The sequence below is a fragment of the Panthera pardus genome, unplaced genomic scaffold (genome assembly GCF_024362965.1).
Source record: "Panthera pardus isolate Hobbes unplaced genomic scaffold, ASM2436296v1 HiC_scaffold_22, whole genome shotgun sequence".
NCBI classification, from domain to species: domain Eukaryota; kingdom Metazoa; phylum Chordata; class Mammalia; order Carnivora; family Felidae; genus Panthera; species Panthera pardus.
In genome coordinates this window covers 47,600,382-47,618,572 of record NW_026526788.1, presented here as the reverse complement: position 1 = coordinate 47,618,572, position 18,191 = coordinate 47,600,382, and the positions used below count along the sequence as shown (strand labels likewise).

At 40.9% G+C, this 18,191-nt stretch overlaps 2 protein-coding genes across 5 annotated transcripts in view; both read right to left on the bottom strand.

Moving 5' to 3' along the window:
- LOC109264583 (olfactory receptor 6C74-like) overlaps window positions 1-18,191 on the bottom strand; it is an 83,176-nt gene that overhangs the window by 23,586 nt on the left and 41,399 nt on the right. Inside the window, exons 1-3 of one of the 4 annotated variants that reach the window (XM_019444962.2) lie at window positions 1,147-1,426; window positions 190-392; window positions 42-96 (exon numbers count right to left, since the gene is read on the bottom strand). The gene's annotated coding sequence lies outside the window, so the exon portion shown is untranslated. Of the gene's footprint in view, window positions 1-41; window positions 97-189; window positions 507-1,146; window positions 1,427-18,191 lie in introns of those variants that run through there. The other 3 variants (XM_019444961.2, XM_053909707.1, XM_053909708.1) reach the window with 3 other exon arrangements.
- LOC109264585 (olfactory receptor 13A1) lies at window positions 11,828-15,926 on the bottom strand. The gene is made up of 2 exons (XM_019444964.2): window positions 15,527-15,926; window positions 11,828-13,058 (listed from the first exon to the last, which is right to left on the bottom strand). Exon 2 carries the CDS (start codon window positions 13,017-13,019, stop codon window positions 12,060-12,062), a length of 960 nt encoding a protein of 319 aa, XP_019300509.2. The 5' UTR covers window positions 13,020-13,058; window positions 15,527-15,926; the 3' UTR covers window positions 11,828-12,059.

The window sequence follows — 18,191 nt, the reverse complement described above, 5'->3', positions numbered from 1 at the left end:
CGTTGACTAAGCATGCTTCTTCATACAAAATCAGAACTTACCAAAACTGGGGTAAACCAAAGGGAAAGCTCCATGGCAATCTTGCCTGATGAAATCCTGGGAAAGAAAGGAGATCACATACATATAGTCCTCAGTGTTCTACTGGAATCTGGGAATGAGTTAATTTGGAACTCCAAAAAGCTTTCATACCTTCCTTGCAGCCTCCAGGTTCCCCAAACTCACATTCTGCTCCTACATCAGCCACCACCAGCAGGAGACCCTGCTTGCTGGGCAAATGCTCTGGGGCATGGTGGAAGACATTAGCCTCCTCACTCAAACTGGTCTCTTATACATGGTATTCTTCTTAAATGAATTCCAGGGCAGGTAAAATGCATTTCCGCTTCCTGACCTCTCTAGGTTGAGAAGAACACACATGTCATTGGAAGCCGAGATGAAAGTGAATTTAATTTTCACCATCATATTTTTAGCAATGGACTCTCTTAACACCAATCAGGATCAACCAGGGCCAGGGGGCGGGCCCCAGACATGCTAGGCCTCGTTAGAAGACAGAACAAAGCTATTTAGAGGTCAATGTCCCTCTAGGATCCCTATGGCTACTAATTGGGCATTGTTAAAAAAAAGAAAATTATAATATAAAAATCATAGCTACCCTTTCATTACATACACAAATATAATAACATGGACTCCCAAATGTCCATTATCCTCCATGAAAATCTTCAAAGATAGGGTACATATAATCCTCCCAGAATTTACAAAGTAAATTGCATTATGTTACTAAGGTAGTAACATACCAACTTCAGTTACTCCCAACTGCATTATGTTATTAAGGTAGAGTTGAAAGCTCAAGTGGGAAATCCATCTGTGGTAATAAGATGAAGCTCTCTCTTACTCTGCCAGAACAGTGTCAAAGAACACCAGATAAAACCCAAAGTTTAAATAAGAGCTAAATGCCCAGGTTTCAGTTGGTAATAATTTGCCATACCAAGAACAAGGAAGAGCTCAACTTAAATAAGACAATTAGTGTACATCAAGGTATTAGAATTACTTGACAGAGTATGAAGCAGCCATCACAAAAATGCTTCAATAAGCAATTACAAACATGCTTGAAACAAATTTAAAAATAGAAATTCCAGTCAAGAGGGGCACCTGGGTGGCTCAGTTGGTTGAGTGTCCGACTTCAGCTCAGGTCATGATCTCACGGTTTGTGAGTTCCAGCCCCGCGTCGGGCTCTGTGCTGACAGCTCAGAGCCTGGAGCCTGCTTCTGATTCTCACTCTCTCTCTGCCTCTCCCCCATTCACACTCTGTCTTTCTCTCCTTCAAAAATAAATACACATTAAAAAAATTTAAAAAAAAGAAAGAAATTCCAGTCAAGAAATAACAGGCATAAATTAGAATGAAAATTCCAAATGAAAACTTTGGAACTGAAAAATATCATAACTAAATTTCTTAAAAAATTCAATGGATGTACTGAACAGCAGCATGCAGAAGATAAAGGAACAAATCAATGAACTCAAGATAGAATAATAGGCGACTGGGTGGCTCAGTCAGTTAAGTGTCCAACTTCGGCTCAGGTAATGATCTTGCAGTTTGTGAGTTCGAGCCCTGTGTCAGGCTCTGTGCTGACAGCTTGGAGCCTGGAGCCTGCTTCTGATTCTGTGTCTCCCTATCTCTCTGCTCCTCCTCTGTTCACTCTTTCTCTCTCTCTCTCTCAAAAATAAATAAACATTTTTAAAAATTTAACAAGACAGAATAGAAATTACCAATCTGAAAGAAAATGGACTGAAAAAAAAAAGATATAACCTCATGGACCTGTGGAACTATAACAAAAGATCTAACATTTGTGTCATTGGAGTCTGAAAAAGAGGAGAAACAGAGTGGGACTGGAAAAGGACTTGGAAGAAACAAAGGCTGAAAACTTCTTAAGTTTGGCAAACAATACAACTTACAAATTCAAGAAGATGAATAAATTCTAAATAGGATAAATTCAAAGAAATCCATACCAATACATGTCATATTCAAATTTCTGGTAATTGAAGAGAAAGAAAAATTTGAAAGCATCAAGAGAGAAACAACACATTACCCAGGTTCCCCAAACTCGCATTTGTTCTTTACTCGCAGGGTAAAGAACAATTCAAATGACAGTAAATTTCTCATTACAAACCATGGAGGCTAGAGGAAGTAGCACAATATTTTTCAAGTGCTGAAAGAAAAGTATTATCAATACACAGAATCCTACATCCAGTGAAAATAACCTTTAGGGATGAAGGGGAAATAAAGACATTCTCAAATGAAGGAAAACTAAAAGAATTTGTCACCAGTTTATCTATCCTAAAAGAATGACCAAAGGAAGTTCTCTAAACATAGGAAATGATACCTAGAGCAACCACTAAAAAGATATAAAAAGATACACTCAAAAGCATTATAGATAAATAAAAATTGAATTATTAAAAAAATTCAAGTAACCCACATGAAGACAGGAAAAAGAAAACATGGAAATGAAAAACAAGCAGAAAACAAAATGTAAAATAGCACACTTAAACCCTAAAACATCAAAAATTACATTAAATATGAAAACACCAATTTAAATATTGATAAAATGGATTTTAAAACATCATCCAATTATATGATATCTATAAGCACTCACTTTGAATACAGCAATATAGGCAGTTTGAAAGTAAAAGGATAGGAAAAGACTTCCATGCAAATACTTATCAAACGAAGGCAGGAGTGGTTATATTAATATCAGACAGAGGACACTTCAGAGCAAAGAAAATTACCAAAGTCAAAGAGGGACATTACACAATAATGAGAACGTCAATATATCAAGACACAGCAATCCTAAATGTGTGCACCAAACAAGAGAGCTGCAAAATACATAACCTAAAAACTGATAGAACTGAAAAGCAAAAAAGACAATTAATAATTACACTTGGATACTTCACCATCCCTCTCGCAACAATTGACAGAACAAGTAGACAAAAAAAGAAAAATGCAGTAAGGATATAGACAAACTCAACATCATCAACCATCAGGTTCTAACTAACAATTATAGAATACCCACCCAACAACAAAGAAATCACATTACTTTCAAGTGCCTATAAAACATGCTGATCACTTGATCTTGGTCAAGTTCTGGTGAGAGCTCTCTTCCTGGTTTGCAGACAACTACCTTCTCACAATATCACATGATAGAGATAACTCTGGTGTCTCTACCTCTTCTTGTAAGAGCATCAGCTCTAGCAAATTAAGACTGTACCCTTATGATCTCATTCAACCTTAATTACCACCTTAAATTTCCTGTATCCAATATAGTTACATGGGGGGTTAGGGCTCCAACATATAAATTTGGGGGGACACAGTTTAGTCCATATCATGCCCTGATACTAAAACCAAAGACAGTATATAAAGAAAACTGCAGGCAGAATTTCCTCATAAATATAGATACAAAAATCTTTAACACAAAATTAGCAAGAATTCAGCAATACATACAGAGAATTCTATACCATGGCAAAATGAGGTTTATTCCAGGGAATACTGCTCAGCTAGGTGGTTCCCACTCAGAATCTTTCATGCAGTTGCAGTCAGACAATAACTGGGCCTGGGGTCGAAGGTCTCATCACTTACATGACTGGTATCTGAACTACAAAGATTCAAAGAGCTGAGGGCTCCTCCAGTATCTAGGTCTCCATACAGTTTTTCTAGATGGTCTCTCTAGATGGTCTAGGTGGTGGCTTCAAAGTAGATATCTTATGTGATGGCTTAAAAGTGAATATCCCAAGAGACAGAACCAGACAGAATAAGCTATACTGCTTCTGTTCTCCTAGACTTGGATATCGTGCCATATCACTTCCACCATATTCTATTCTTTCCCTTTCTCTGTCTTTGATTATCTTTGTCATAGCCTTTTCTTAACCCCCTCAAAATTCCCTCTTCCATCCCCCATCAAACCACCAAATTCTTCTTATATTCTCAGACAAAGATTCTCTTTTTTCTAGTTATTCTTCATGGATTTTGTTTGAGACAAAGTCAGAGGAAATAGAAGGTAGCATTCACCTTTCACAACTGAAAGAGGGTTATCAAGGAGGACCAGTTTATCATTCCCAATTCTTCACCTCTTCCCTGTAATAAGTATATATCCATGTCCTTTGCCATGTGATGTAGCAATACTTGTTTCTAGAGCAGGCCAAGTATGTTTCCTCATCCCACTGAGGTAGGGCTTGATTAGTGGAATGTTAGTAGACATTATACAAGTCAAGGCTTTAAATGGATTGGTTTGGTTTGGCTTAGTTTCTTGCACTACATCCATCCATCAGCCATGAGCAGATCATGCTCCAGTTGGCCACATATCTCTGAAATCTGAGAAGACATGTGCAGCACCCCTGAAGCTAATCTTCAGCCAGAGCCACGGCTATCATATCGCATCATATCCAGCCAATCTACAACCTGTGTGTGAGTAAAAGACCCATAGTAATAGTGAGGATTTAACTCCTCTAAGTGCAAAAGAGGATGACAGCAGTCTGTTTAAATTAGCAAATACTTCCTTTTATGTTTGTTGGTAAAGAATTATCCAAGTTCCTTCCTTTTCTGCATGTTGACTTGATCTTCTGTTTACTTTCTAGAATTGTTCCCCTGTAAATCTCATAAATATGAAAAGCCAATTGTGACCCATGAGTGGTTGGCTGCTTCTCCATATAAGGAACTAATACCTGATGAGAAGCCATAATTTTGGGCTTCCCTTACCTTAGAAGTCACCTGTACTAGTTTGCAAGGGATGACATAACAGTTACCACAAACTGGGTGGCTTAAAGCAACAGCAACTCATTTTCTCATAGTTCTAGATGTTAGAAGTTTGAAATCAAGGTATCATTAGAGCGATGCTCTCTCTGAAGGCTCAAGGAAAGGATCTGTCTTTCCCTTTTATAGCTTGTGGTGGTTGATGGCAGTCTTTGACACACTCCAATGTCTTTCTCTCTCTCTTCATCTGTATGTCTGTATGAATAGACATACAGAAGGACGCCAGTCCTCTGGAGAAGGTCCTCTTAGAAGGACACCAGTAATATTGGAGTAAGGACCCACTTACTCATCTTAACTAATTACATCTGCAACAACCCAATTCCCAAGTAGGTTCACATTTAAAGTCCCAGGATAAACATGAATTTTGAAAATACATTATTCAAGAGATATTGGCCTTTGTGGGACATGTAGATCTTGTCTCCTTCCACCCGAGATGTCATCTTGGAGAGCCAAAGATAATAGCTCCTGGGTGACTATGTAGAATACCGCAAGGACAACTCCCACTGAAGAAGGATGCTTGACACCGCCCTTCAAGTAAGCTATGGTTCCTATTGTATCCTTCTAAGTGAATTCAGCCAATGATCTGAATGCTTTTAAGTCTTACTTGATCGCTCAGTTGGGCACCGTTACAAGTTTAACTTAACAATGTTAAGAAATTACTTTTGTTATCCATTTTACATTCTGTACGTATATGAAGCAAATGTCCAAATTGACTACAGGAAAACTTAGGGGTGCATATGTTAGCACTGTATCAGTGGGAGGTTGAATGAGGACTTCAGTCATATATAAAACCAAATCCTATTTACATAGCAGTAACAACTAAATTGTGTACTTTTATCATAAGAAATCATATGTCCAAATATTAAAAAAGACTGGAAGGGGTGCCTGGGTGGCTCAGTCGGTTAAGCGTCCGACTTCGGCTCAGGTCATGATCTCACAGTCCGTGAGTTCGAGCCCCACGTCGGGCTCTGTGCTGACAGCTCAGAGCCTGGAGTCCGTTTCGGATTCTGTGTTTCCCTCTCTCTCTGCCCCTCCCCTGTTCATGCTCTTTCTCTGTCTCAAAAATAAATAAACGTTAAAAAAAATTTTTTTAAAAAAAGACTGGAAGATGGACCTTATTTCCTGTTCATTTACACTGGGCCTGGGGGGATAGCCATAGCAACTGCTCACATACTGTTAAGAACTATTTCTTTGTTTGCTATAGTTCTGTGAGTCTCATGGACACAAGCTTCACTGGCTTTCAGAACTAGGTGTTTTGGACCCCATCACTTTGGTGGGAGTCTTATAAGTTGGGATACTAAATGTTGTCCTGTTTATGGTGAGAGTACGTCTTAGCTTTTCTACCCATTTTGCTGTGGGTATTTTCACATTTGCTTGATGTGTAGGAGTCCCTCAGCTAGTTTTTGGATTTCTTTCAGAGGGAATTGCTGTATGTGTGGCTGTACATTTAGTGTGTCTGTGGGAGGAGGGAAGTTCAGGAGCCTCCTATGTTATCATCTGAGTCAACTCCCACTATTCTTAATCTGGACCAACCATTCTTATGTTCCACAATCACTCTTGCCCGCATGTTCTTGCCAGGAATCTAAGCCTGGAATAGTCTCTCCTTTCTCCATTCTCACTCAAAAGTAGCCCTTCTAGCCATGACTTATCCTTTAGATATCAGCTTAAATGACATTTGTTAGAGGAGGCCTATAGGTGAAATTCTCTTGCTGTGGTTAAGCCTTCCCTTTGATGACATTTTACTTTCATTATTTGTTAAACTGCCTTCCCAACCACATGGTAAGATAATGTTTACCCATCTTTCTCACTGCTGTATCCTCAGGAGGTATTATAGAGATTGATGAAGACAGAGTAAGTATTTGTAGTAAGAGAACAGGATGAAATGGAAGTCTATAAGGAGACAGAACTGAGATAATGATAACAGTTGATCCTAGCCAAATAGTAATACCAGCAGAAAAAGAGTATTTTGGGAGAAAATTATGCAGGTTTTATAACACATATTGATCCAATTAATACCCTAATAGTTGGTCTTATTTTCAATTTGTTTATACACATTGCATTATAATCTCTGAGTCCTCTCAAATCTATAATTAGCCTCCAGCAATAAGAGAACAGTGGCCTTAAGTCTTTAACCAAAGAACCAAGGACACTGACATGTAATCATGTAACTGGATCCTAAGATCTATGAAAGACCCCCAGAAAGGATGATAAGGGAGACTTTAATTCACAAAGTACCTCCAAAAATGCACATGGTTAGGTTTCCAGATGCCAAGATAATTACCTCTGATTGAAGGAGAGATAAAGGCCTTCTCCCTACACCCAGCGGTAGGTGTACCAGGAAAACAAGGACAGTCATCCTGAGATGGGATAATAAAGATAAAGGAACTACTCTGAAACCATGAATCAGGTCAGGATAAAAAGTTGTCTAGAGCATTCAAAGAGATTCCTCTCCGGCCCAGTTGTGCAATGAGGAAATGTTGACACCTTTTTTAAAACGATCCTGAAATTTGTAAGAGGAAGACTGAAAGAACTCTTAATTCTTATAAGAACTATCACCTAAGGTCATGAGAAATAATGACAAAATCAGAATTATTGTCTCCTCACTCCTGGAGCAGAATGTGCTCTTTCCCTTGACCTGCTGTCAAGTGTCTGAGACAGAAACGGAGGGAGTAGAATTTAGATCAGCACTCCTGCTGGAGACCATGGGAGCAACAGCAGCAGCTGCTGCATTAAACCAAACACCCAATGAAGGGAGGCCTCCATCAATCAATACCCAAGTGGGAAACAAACTATATCACACAACTTCACAGAGATTTAGTATAGGAATTGGTTAGACAAGTTTTGGAGGACCATAAGGGCATGAGGCAAACATTGAGATGATAAAGAGACAGCAAGTGCAGAAGGAAGCTTTATCTCCCAGGGCTGGAGGAACCAAAAGAGAGCTGAAAGCCGTTGTAACTGAGAAGTCCAGAGAAGGTGCTCCACTGAGCTGGGTCAGAGTCCTCTGATGAGGGTGTGCTTCCTGGGTAGACTTGTTCTTCTTGTGGTGTGAAGAGACTCCACGGAGCTAGGACTCAGGCCTCTGAGGAACAGGCACTGCTCAGAGAGTGTTGCTTCCTTGGGACCTTGGACGAGACAGTTCCCACTGAGCTGGGATTCAAACCTCTGAATAGGCAACATTGGTGAGCACATGCTAGTGTCTCTGAAGGGCTAATGAGGCTGCTCCTGCAAGTGGGAAAACTGCAGCCAGCTGCTGTCCCTGGGCCCAATCACTACTGCAAAGTTAAAAAAACAAAAAACAAAAAACCAGCATCAGGGCAATGCTGACAGAAGCAGGAAGCAAGTTCCTTCTGCATCTACTGTTTCAATCTTTCTCTAGGGACTCCTCTGGGCAGAAACTCACAGAAATTCAGCTGCAAACATGAAATATGGTTTGTAGAACCCCAGGCCCAGAGTCCAGATCTGGAACTGGAGCTGAGAGACAATAGATTAATAATGAACCAGTTGCTGCCCAAGCAACTTAAGACTTCCCCATCTAGACTAGCTCAAGTAGCTACCCCAGCACAGAGAGAACCAGGAGAATGTGGTGTGTTTCCTGGCATGTACATCCATGTAAAAGTCATGCCGGGTAGATTAATTGGCATCCCAAGGAAATCTGACTGGAGGTTGGATTAAAATTTGGGCTTTGAGATTTTACACTGTCCAGTAGAGGAACTATGGATGACAGTTTTGTTTTAGAAGGTACACATTTATGGTGCTACCTAATCACCATAATTCATTATAATTCAGAAAAATGAAGCATTCTGATGGGTCTCAATTTTCTCATAGGTCTTTCACAGCGAGGGCAAAAGTGTTTAAAGTGGAAAAGAGAGCATGTGGAGGACGCCTGGATGGCTCAGTTGGTTGAGCATCCAGCTTCAGCTCAGGTCATGATCTCATGATTTGTGAGTTTGAGCCCCGCGTCAGGCTCTGTGCTGACAGCTCAGAGCCTGGAGCCTGTTTCAGATTCTGTGTCTCCCTCTCTCTCTGCTCCTCCCCTGATCATTCTCTCTCATTCTCTCTCTCTCTCTCTCATTCTCTCTCTCTCAAAAATAAACATTAAAAATTTTTGTTTTAAAAAGACAGCATGTGGAAGCACAAAACAGCAGATCAATTCAGTATCCTACTACCAAGAGATTCAGACTCAGATGTATGAGGAATCCCAGCCCACCAAAGACCTGAGGTTTGCTTACCCCCCAAAAAGGATGAAACAAGACGGAATCATGGCTTGGTCCTCAAATCTGACATGGGACCAATGTAAGGAAACACTGTCCTCCAAAGTTCAGATCCCTTCTTAATCTCATGTTTTTCTAGAGAATGCCAGGTGTACTCTCTAGCTGAGCTGCCAACACAGTAGGACCCAGCTATGGTGCCTAGCTAATGGGCAGAGCTCTCAACCAAGGAGGCTGCTGGGCTCACTCCAGCTGGTGGTGGAGGACTAGGGACTAGCCTTGCCTCTGTGCTCTGACCCCTCCCAGACAAGGCGGGCCAAATGCCTCTTGCTTGCCTTCAATGAAATTAACCCTCCAGCCTCCTTTTTTAAGACAAGGGAGGCTCCTAGATTAAATTTAAAAGATAAAATAAGAATCTGCCCCATGCAACAGAAAATTAAATGTGATGGGACTTCTGCCATCTTATGAATCCCTTTTTCTGGAATAAATGCCTGCCCCTGCCAGACAGGGCTCTAAGAAATCCATATCTGGAGAAATGGCTCAGGTCTCTCCTTTTGTTAAGCCTGTTAAGACTGTTAAGCAATCTTCAAAAAGACTGCTCTTCCAGGTCCACTGTCAGGTTGGACAAGAGCTGTAGTGGGCTTGCTGCTTGCTTACAAAGCCTCTTGTCCCAACCATGTATGGTGCCAGAAGGTGGAGTCCATGATAGGCCCTAAAGTATACTTTGGTGGGTAAGAGCATACACTTTAAATTCTTGGAGCTTTCATTGAAATCCTACCTCCACCTCCCGCTCATTACGTAAGTTGGATGTATTACCTAGTCTCATAGTGTTACTGGAAAACCAGAGATAAGTTGTGGCAATACTTAATCCCCAGACCTGACATATAGAAGCTTTCACATTAGCTGGGGGCAGTAGTGGTGGAAGTGGCATAGTGGCAACCACAAATCCCAAACGTAAGAGATGCTGGTTGACTCTAGTTCAGTGGTTCTCATCCAGAGACAATTTTGCTCTCTCCTCACCCTCAAAGAGATTTGGCAATGTCTAGAGACATTCTTGGTTGTCACAACTGGAGTGGTTCTACCGGCATCTAGTTGGTAGAGGTCAAGGATGCTGCTAAATATCTTATGATGCACAGAACAGCCCCCCACAATGATTCAGCCCAAATGTCAACAATGTCAAAGGTGACATACCCTAGTGTAGCTGTACCCAAGGATCAATTCCTAAACTGAAGATAAAGGAAAGCCAATATAAAACACAAGAATACAACTATCTCATTGTCTGGAGCCAAAGGATAGGAAGGTGGCTAAGACTTCAGTTCATAAAGCAGCTTCCACAGATGGGGAGCTGTATGCACCACAGGCTCATATCTTATCTCCCTCAGCCAGACCCCTTATCATATGGTTGTTGGTGTTGGCAGGCCAATCTGGCAGAACACTTACATGAGATGTGCTTGAGTCAAGGAGGCCAAAAGGGTAAGGGCTTGTGGTTGGGGAAACATTTGAAGAAAGGATGAGCTTCAACTGATAGACATTATCAAAGACAAAAAGCAGAGAAATGGATAAGTTGAAGTTCTAACAGTTCCTCTCTGTGGCTCTTCAAAGAATCGATAATGTGAAGTCATAGTCAGCCAGTCATAGAAAATGTTGCCTGCTGGATGCCAGTGGAGTCATGAGTTTGTCTGCACTAAATCACAAGGACCAATTTTAAGAGATAACATATAGGGAAGCAAGATCTGCTTCTCTTTCTCAGCTAAGAAAGGCAAACTGGTGGTGGTTCCTACAAAAGGAGTCAAAAAAAAAAAAAGAACCTCAGGTTTGTTGAAGGAAAAGAATGCATCTGTTCCTGAGAAGGCAAACTCTAAGCAAGACAGAGCTCTGGCAGGGACGGATGCTCCACCTGGATCTAGAGGCCACAGAGAGAAGGATCAGCTGCTCACATAGGACTCAGAGTACAGAGCCTGAGACAGGGTTCAACCGAACAGAAAAGAGAAGCGATCTGAAAACTGAAATGGGCCCGTTTGCGTTTGAAAGAGCAGGAAAAAAATTGGGGACTGAAAGATGACAGGCTCTGGGGAGCTGGGAGAGAATCCAGAACTAAGGAAAGGTGGAAGATCCATCAACAGGAACTCCTTCATTTGGCCTTTCCTGAGCAGAGATGGTATCTACTCATGAGCCTGAGGCTTCCTGAGATAAATAGGATCCACTCTGTATCAGAAACCACCACAGTGGCTTCTCATTTACCCATCCCAATGCTGCTTCTCACCAGGTCATTTTTAGAGAGTTGAATCCACCGCTGCCCCAGCAGCCCCTTTCTGTATCTTAACCCCCACCTACCCTTTCCAGCTAGCCACCACACACATCACCCTGAGCCAGGCAGGGGTGAGGGGCTGTGACATCCAAGTTTCCTTAGCTGCCCCTGTCCTCAGTGATCACTCACCAGCAGGATTATCTTAAACTTACAGAGCACTTGATATCATTGTCTTCAGTTCTCTTGTTTAGTCTGGACACAATCTCTAGATTCATTTATTTTCCCCATTACACTTAGAAGGAAACTACAGCTGAAGTGGATTGAGTACTCTGAAAGAGTCTGAATTTGAACCCAGATCTTCTCCCCAACCAGTGTAGGGCTCCTTCCACACTACACATGTCTTCTCCGTACATCCACACCACACCCTGCAAAGCAACGCTGTTATGCCTTTTCTTTTTACATTCATCATCATGAGTACTAGTGTATTCTTAACTGAATTACCAATTTTCTAAGGATATAGATCAAATGAGTTTTGTTTTGCCAGATGAGTAATGTGCTCTTAATCACTCAGTACTCATTTAAGTACTATTTATTTTTTTAAAAAATCCATTACAAGCTGCGGAAAATATATAAATTGCAAGAAACCAAGACGATTACCAATAATTGCTCTACACAGCATGTTGAAAACCTCGTAATCACACTGGTTCATTAGTGGTAGTTTTCAAAGCCTTATTCATTGGAGAGTCTCTGAGGCCACTGTGGACTTCAATATGCAGTCTCCAACAAAAGTTGCAGAAGACAGAAATTAATTTCTGGTGAAGGAGAAAATCTTCCTGAGGGCTGCTTTGACCTCCTTGTTTCTCAGAGTATATATGAGGGGGTTGAGAGTAGGGCTCAACATGGTGTACAATACACCAGCCAACTTGCTCTTCTCTGCACTGTAGCTAGAGACAGGGCTTATGTAGGCATAGAAGACAGCGGTATAATACATACACACCACAATGAGGTGGGAAGAGCAGGTGGAAAAGGCTTTTTTCTTCCCCTCTACAGTCCGCATCTTTAGAATGCTGGAGATGATAAAGCCATATGACACGATGGTCATCAGGAAGTTCAATATGCCATAAAAGGCGTCAGCCAGGACAACCATGATGCTATTCACATAGGTGGAGCTACAGGAGAGAAGCAACAGAGGAGGGACCTCACAGAAAAAATGGGTAACGATATTGGGACCACAGAAATTCAACCGCAGCATCAGCCCAGTGTGGATGGTTGTGTTGAAGGCACAGAGTACCCAGACACCTGTGGTCAGCTTGCTGCAGAAAGCCTTGCTCATCATGGTGCTGTAATGCAGAGGGTGGCAGATGGCTGCATACCGGTCATAGGCCATGACCGTGAGGAGGAGCAGCTCAGAGGATGCAGCCCATGTGAGGAAACAGAGTTGGGCCATGCAACCCCCATAAGAGATGGAGCTCTCCTCTGACATCAGACCCTCCAGTGCTTTGGGCATGACGGAAGAGGTGCAGATAATATCCATGGTAGCCAAGTTGAACAGAAAAAAGTACATGGGGGTATGGAGCCCAGAGTTGAAGCTGATGGCCAAAATGATGAGGAGATTACCTGTGAGGGCCACAGAGTAAAGGGAGAGGAAACAGCTGAATAAGAGCACATGGTATTCTGGGTGCTCTGAAAAGCCCTGCAAGATAAACTCTGTTACTAGCGTCTGGTTACGCATGGTCCTTGGGCTGAGAGGGGTTTCCATGATCATCAGGTGAATCTCTACTCACAGCTCCATGTGATTTCAGGACTAGAGAGAGAAATGAGAGGTATCCTAAGGTAGGCTGCTACTATGTTTCATTCATACCTGACATCATGGCATGAGCAATATTATACAGAGATACGAAGTCTTCTTAATGAAGAGAAGCATACCAATATGACATTAAGCAAAGGGTGTGAACATGTAGCCCATAAAAAGTGAGTACAAATGGCCAATTCATAAAGCGTCATTCAACTTCAAACAAATGCAAGTTAAATCAGTAATTCATTCTTTATGAACCATGTGGCAAAGTTTGAAAAGCATGGTTTTGACTAACACTAGCATGGGTGCCAAGATGCAGGCCTTTTAAAATTCATATTCCATTTGAGCCAGAACTTTCACTTCTAGGAATTTATCCTGCAGCAATAATTAAGTTCATCTTCAAGGTGTAATCACAGCATTATTTATAATACTGAAAATATAAAAGCAACTTATACTCTTAAAGGTCAGTATATTACAATATGTTCCTATAGCATAATGCTCTATACCTATCGAAATGATGCTTTAGAGGTGTTTTACTGATGTTTACAAAAAAGCATGAAGAAAGTTCAAAAGTAGTATGTACAATAGGATCTTATTTTGAGTTTAAGAAAAAAAATCACGTTTGTACATATACCTATAGAAAAAAACCAACTGGTTCTGAATGATAAACAACAGTGGAGACTGATTATAGTTGATTTAATTTCTTTGCCTTTGTTTCTCTGTATTTTCTAATTTTTCCATTTAAGAATCCTTCTAGGGGCACCTGGGTGGCTCAGTCAGTTAAGCATCCGACTTTGGCTCAGGTCGTGATTTCACAGTTTGTGGGTTTCAGCCCCGGGTCAGGATCTGTGCTGACAGCTCAGAGCCCAGAGCCTGCTTCAGATTCTGTGTCTCCTGTTCATGCTCTGTCTCTATCTCAAAAATAAACATTCAAAAAAAATTTTTTAAGAAATCTTTCTAAAAGGCAGATCTGACAGAATAAAGACCCCCAACTGCTACTTCTGGATCTACCCACCTCTCTAGACAATGTTTTCCCTCTTGTCTCACCTCTCATGGCCAAAGCTCCAGCCACACCCAGATCTCCCAGTCTGGCCAAAGCACCAGCCATGCCAGACTTTTGTAGCTTTGTTCTTGCAGCTCCCTCAGCCAGGAACACTCTCCTTCTCATGAACCAGGTCGATCATCATCCCTTTCCTTTTCTAAAATCCCTTCCCTAGAGAGAAAGGACCACTCTCTCCTTCGTGGCCCCCAATTCTGTACTGACTTCTATCCTAGAATTCATTAACACATCACTTCACGATTATGGTACCCATCTCCCCTAAGATTGGGGCATTTGCCTCATTCATTTCTGAGCCCCTTTTCTTGGCTCCCAGCCCCATGTCTGGCATGAAACAGGTGGCCCTAAAATACATTTGTTGAAACAATAGCAAAGAACAGTCCAATACCAATAAAAACAGAGTGGTTTCTATTCTCAACACAGTGCAAATTCTGTATTGTTTAAGATGAAATCAGCATGGTACATTTGCGTTTTCCTTCTTTTCAACTCTTCATTCATTAAAAGGCTTAATTTTAAAAAGATGCTCATTTTCAATTAAGAATTCTGTTTTTTACCAAACTTCAATAAACGTATTTACCACTGAAGCATTAAAAGGTTTATAGAAAATGAGGAAACACCTCTGATCAAATCACATCACCATTTTGTAAGGTGAAAACTGTTCTTTGAATAGAAGAGCATAAAATTCCTCTGATTCAGGGCAATAGGCTGTGCTAGTGTAAAGTCTGTCCAAAGCTAATACAAATGGGGGTCCATCTGTATCTTCCCAGCAGCAAGGTGTCAGGTTGCTCCATTGCTTTGCTGACGATAATAAATGAGATATGCTTTCACTTTATATGCAAAAATAGTGAATGTTACTTTTGTACAGTATGAGATGTGGGCCTGAAGACTTTATTTGCTCCTTTGTCACTTTGTTGCCTCCTCAACACAGCCTGGTGAGTGACTCCTGTTTAACCCCAGGGATCACCATGAGACTGAAAAGCTGAGGCAGGCTGAAAAGGAACAGAGTTGGATTTGCCCCTTGGATGTCTCCACGTAAGGTTTCTGCACTTCCCACGAATGTCCTCCTTAGGATTCTCACCACCTGACACCCCCAGTCATCACTCACAGCCCACTCCACCACACAGATTACAAGCCAGAGACTCAATGCTATGACCACACCTGGGAAGAGATAGACACCTCCATCGCCAAACACTGAGCGGTGGTGTGTGGGTCTGTCACAGAGCACTATCGGAGGACCAAAAGAGCCTATTATGAAGGAAACTTTATATCTGGTCTTGGTCTTCACTCCACTCCAGAGTGACGATAGAAAAATAAATAAATAACTACAACATAAACGGGAGTTTTGAACAGGTGCTCAGCACAAGGAAATGTCAACAAACTGATTCACACTCAGGGAACAAATTGCCCCTCAGATAATTACCCTCGCGCTGTAATTTCCAGGGCAGGGGAACAGTCTCCTCATCCAATTGATCAACAGGGAGATCAGAGAATAAGGGAGCAGAGACTCTTTCTGTGAGAATGACCATGAAGTCTCTGTTGGACCTCAGCCAGGTGCTTCCTCTTCTGAAAATAACAAAGACCTCTCTCTCCTGAGGTTCATAGGGCATTGGCTTTAATCCTCCATCAAGCAGTGCAAAATTATTACCAAAGATGTGAGGGAAAAGAAAAAGATCTCAGTTACCAATTGCCAAGTTTAAACACATACTACCTGCAAACTACATGACTCTCCACATGTGAGGTGACAGGACGTTTAAACAGTGATTATTTTCCATACTTACCAGAACTTCCAGCCCTCAAGTTTCAAAGGACATAAAAATGCATCTTGGCAATTTGATCACTTTAAAGAAACAGCATGAAGTGTCCTTAAATCCCTGAAATTAAAAAGTTCATTTCATTTCATTTCATTTTTCATACAAATAAGTTGAATTTCATGTGAAAGACAATTTACTTTCAGTGACATTTTATCTTAGTTCCAATTTATTGTTCATAATTTCAGAAGTGGAGAATTATTGCTGTCATAAGGCATTCAATTAATTACGGAGAAGTTGACTACTTCTATTATTACTATCTCTAAAGAAGTTTGAGAATTTTCAGACACAATCCAATTAATCCAAAGTCCATCTATTACACACGAAGGTAAATATTCCTATTGTAAACATAACTCAAGAGCAGAAAACTAAAAATCAGAAAACGCCAAAATCTCATATGTTCAGGTTTAAATCTGAAAGATACTTTAAAGACAACCTTGTCCAACCTACTTATTGTAAAGTCAGAAAGGTATCTAAGTGACTTATCCTACTCACACAGAATACTAGTGACAAAGCTAATACCTAGTCCCAAGACTTTGGGATTCAAGCCTAGAATTCTTTGCTATGTAATGTTATTGTCCCACTAAAACTAATGTCAAACAAATGTCAAATGCCAAAAAATGTCAAGAGAAGGAAAAATTAACTAAGAATCTAAATGATTCTTATTTTGATTGAGGTGTGAATACAAACCCTAAACTCTCAGCCAGTTTTTACATCCTATTTGCTCTATTATTCCATTTGCTGATCAAATAGTAATAATACAGAGTGAGAAATCTACAAATGTCACTAATTGTAGGTCAGCTAAACAAAAAATATCAGGTCTTATATATAGTTCATGATAAAAATTAAGCAGACTTAGAGTTATGGGCAGAATTTTTCTCATTCTTTTATATCACCCAATAGAATGAGCCATCTTCAGAATACTCCTGATTACCTGGAAAAAATTCTTCACCTTTGTGGAGCTAATAGATTTTATGTATAGTCATCCTTTCTCCATCAATCATGAATGAGGTAGGAAATATGGTGACACTGAAGAAGTATGTAATCTAGGACAAGATCAGTACGGACAAAGGCTTTCTGCCCCTATTTAAGCTAATCCTGCCAAGAGAATTTGTGACTCATCTTCAGCAAAGTTTGTCACTGCCTATGGGAGACACCTGGGACACCTGTTCACAGCTATTACTCTAAGTGGACCCTGAAGGAGCAATTAAGTACCACTTTGCTAGGTACTTGGCTGTCACTGGTGTTCATACAAAGGCCAGTTCAGACTTCTGATCCAAATATATGTAAAAGGGTGTAAGCTTGAGCAGAAAGAAGGACTAAACCTCTCTCCCAGTTCACATAATCTGGGGCAGTGCAGACCCAGGTTCAGGTGCTCAGACTAATGTGCTCAGACATATGGACTGGGGAGGGGGGTGTCAGGAAGGCAGTTAGCATTTCTAGACTGCCTCTCATGGAAGTTTAGAGCCATGGAGCCAATGTCCCTATGTTTCCCAGCATAAACCACCCCTACCAACAGAGCTGGCCCACTCACTATCTTTCACTCATACCTTGGCTCCTTTACCAAGCTATCTTTCCTTCACCTGTCCCCATACTTCCTCTCCCTATCCAAATCCTACCCAGATCTAACTCTATCACCTCTGCCAAGGCTTCCCTGACTTCCTGGAGGAAAATGATCACTCCCTGCTAAATCTCAGTCACATTCAGGAGCTCCCCCATGTTAGTGAGCTTTAGAGTCTTTACAGACACAGAGTCAATCCCAAGCCTGAAACCTACTTGGGTTATGTGACTTGGGGCAAGTCTCTAACCTCTCCAGGACTTAATTATAACAATGACAAGACTTACCTCATTATCGCAGTACCTAATACATGAAAAGGGCTTGGCAACATTTTACTTCCTCTTCCCCCAGTGTGGCACCTGTTTACATATATATGTTCTTCTGTATGAGCAGAGAACAGGCTAGATATGTCTATTACCTTCCTCCTTATGAAAATGTCCCGAATATAGCTGACATTCAATGTATAACTATTGATTAAGTGATTCATTAGCTTGGCTATAGAGTTCAGTGGATTTGTTATTAAAAGGCACTTCAATCACTTCTAATTTTACTAAGCAGTGTGATGTACTAGGAACAAGCACTAAAGTAAATGGTTCCCAAATGGCTTTGAGACCTGACTCTTACTTAAGTAGCTGTGTGAACTGGTGTAAATCTCGTAATCTCTCTGAATCCAAGTTTTTAATCTATAGAATGTGAACAATACCTACCTTCAGAATTTT

Coding starts and splice junctions, on each gene's coding strand:
- LOC109264585 (XM_019444964.2), bottom strand. CDS start 13,019: ATGATCATGGAAACCCCTCTCAGCCCAAGGACCATGCGTAACCAGACG.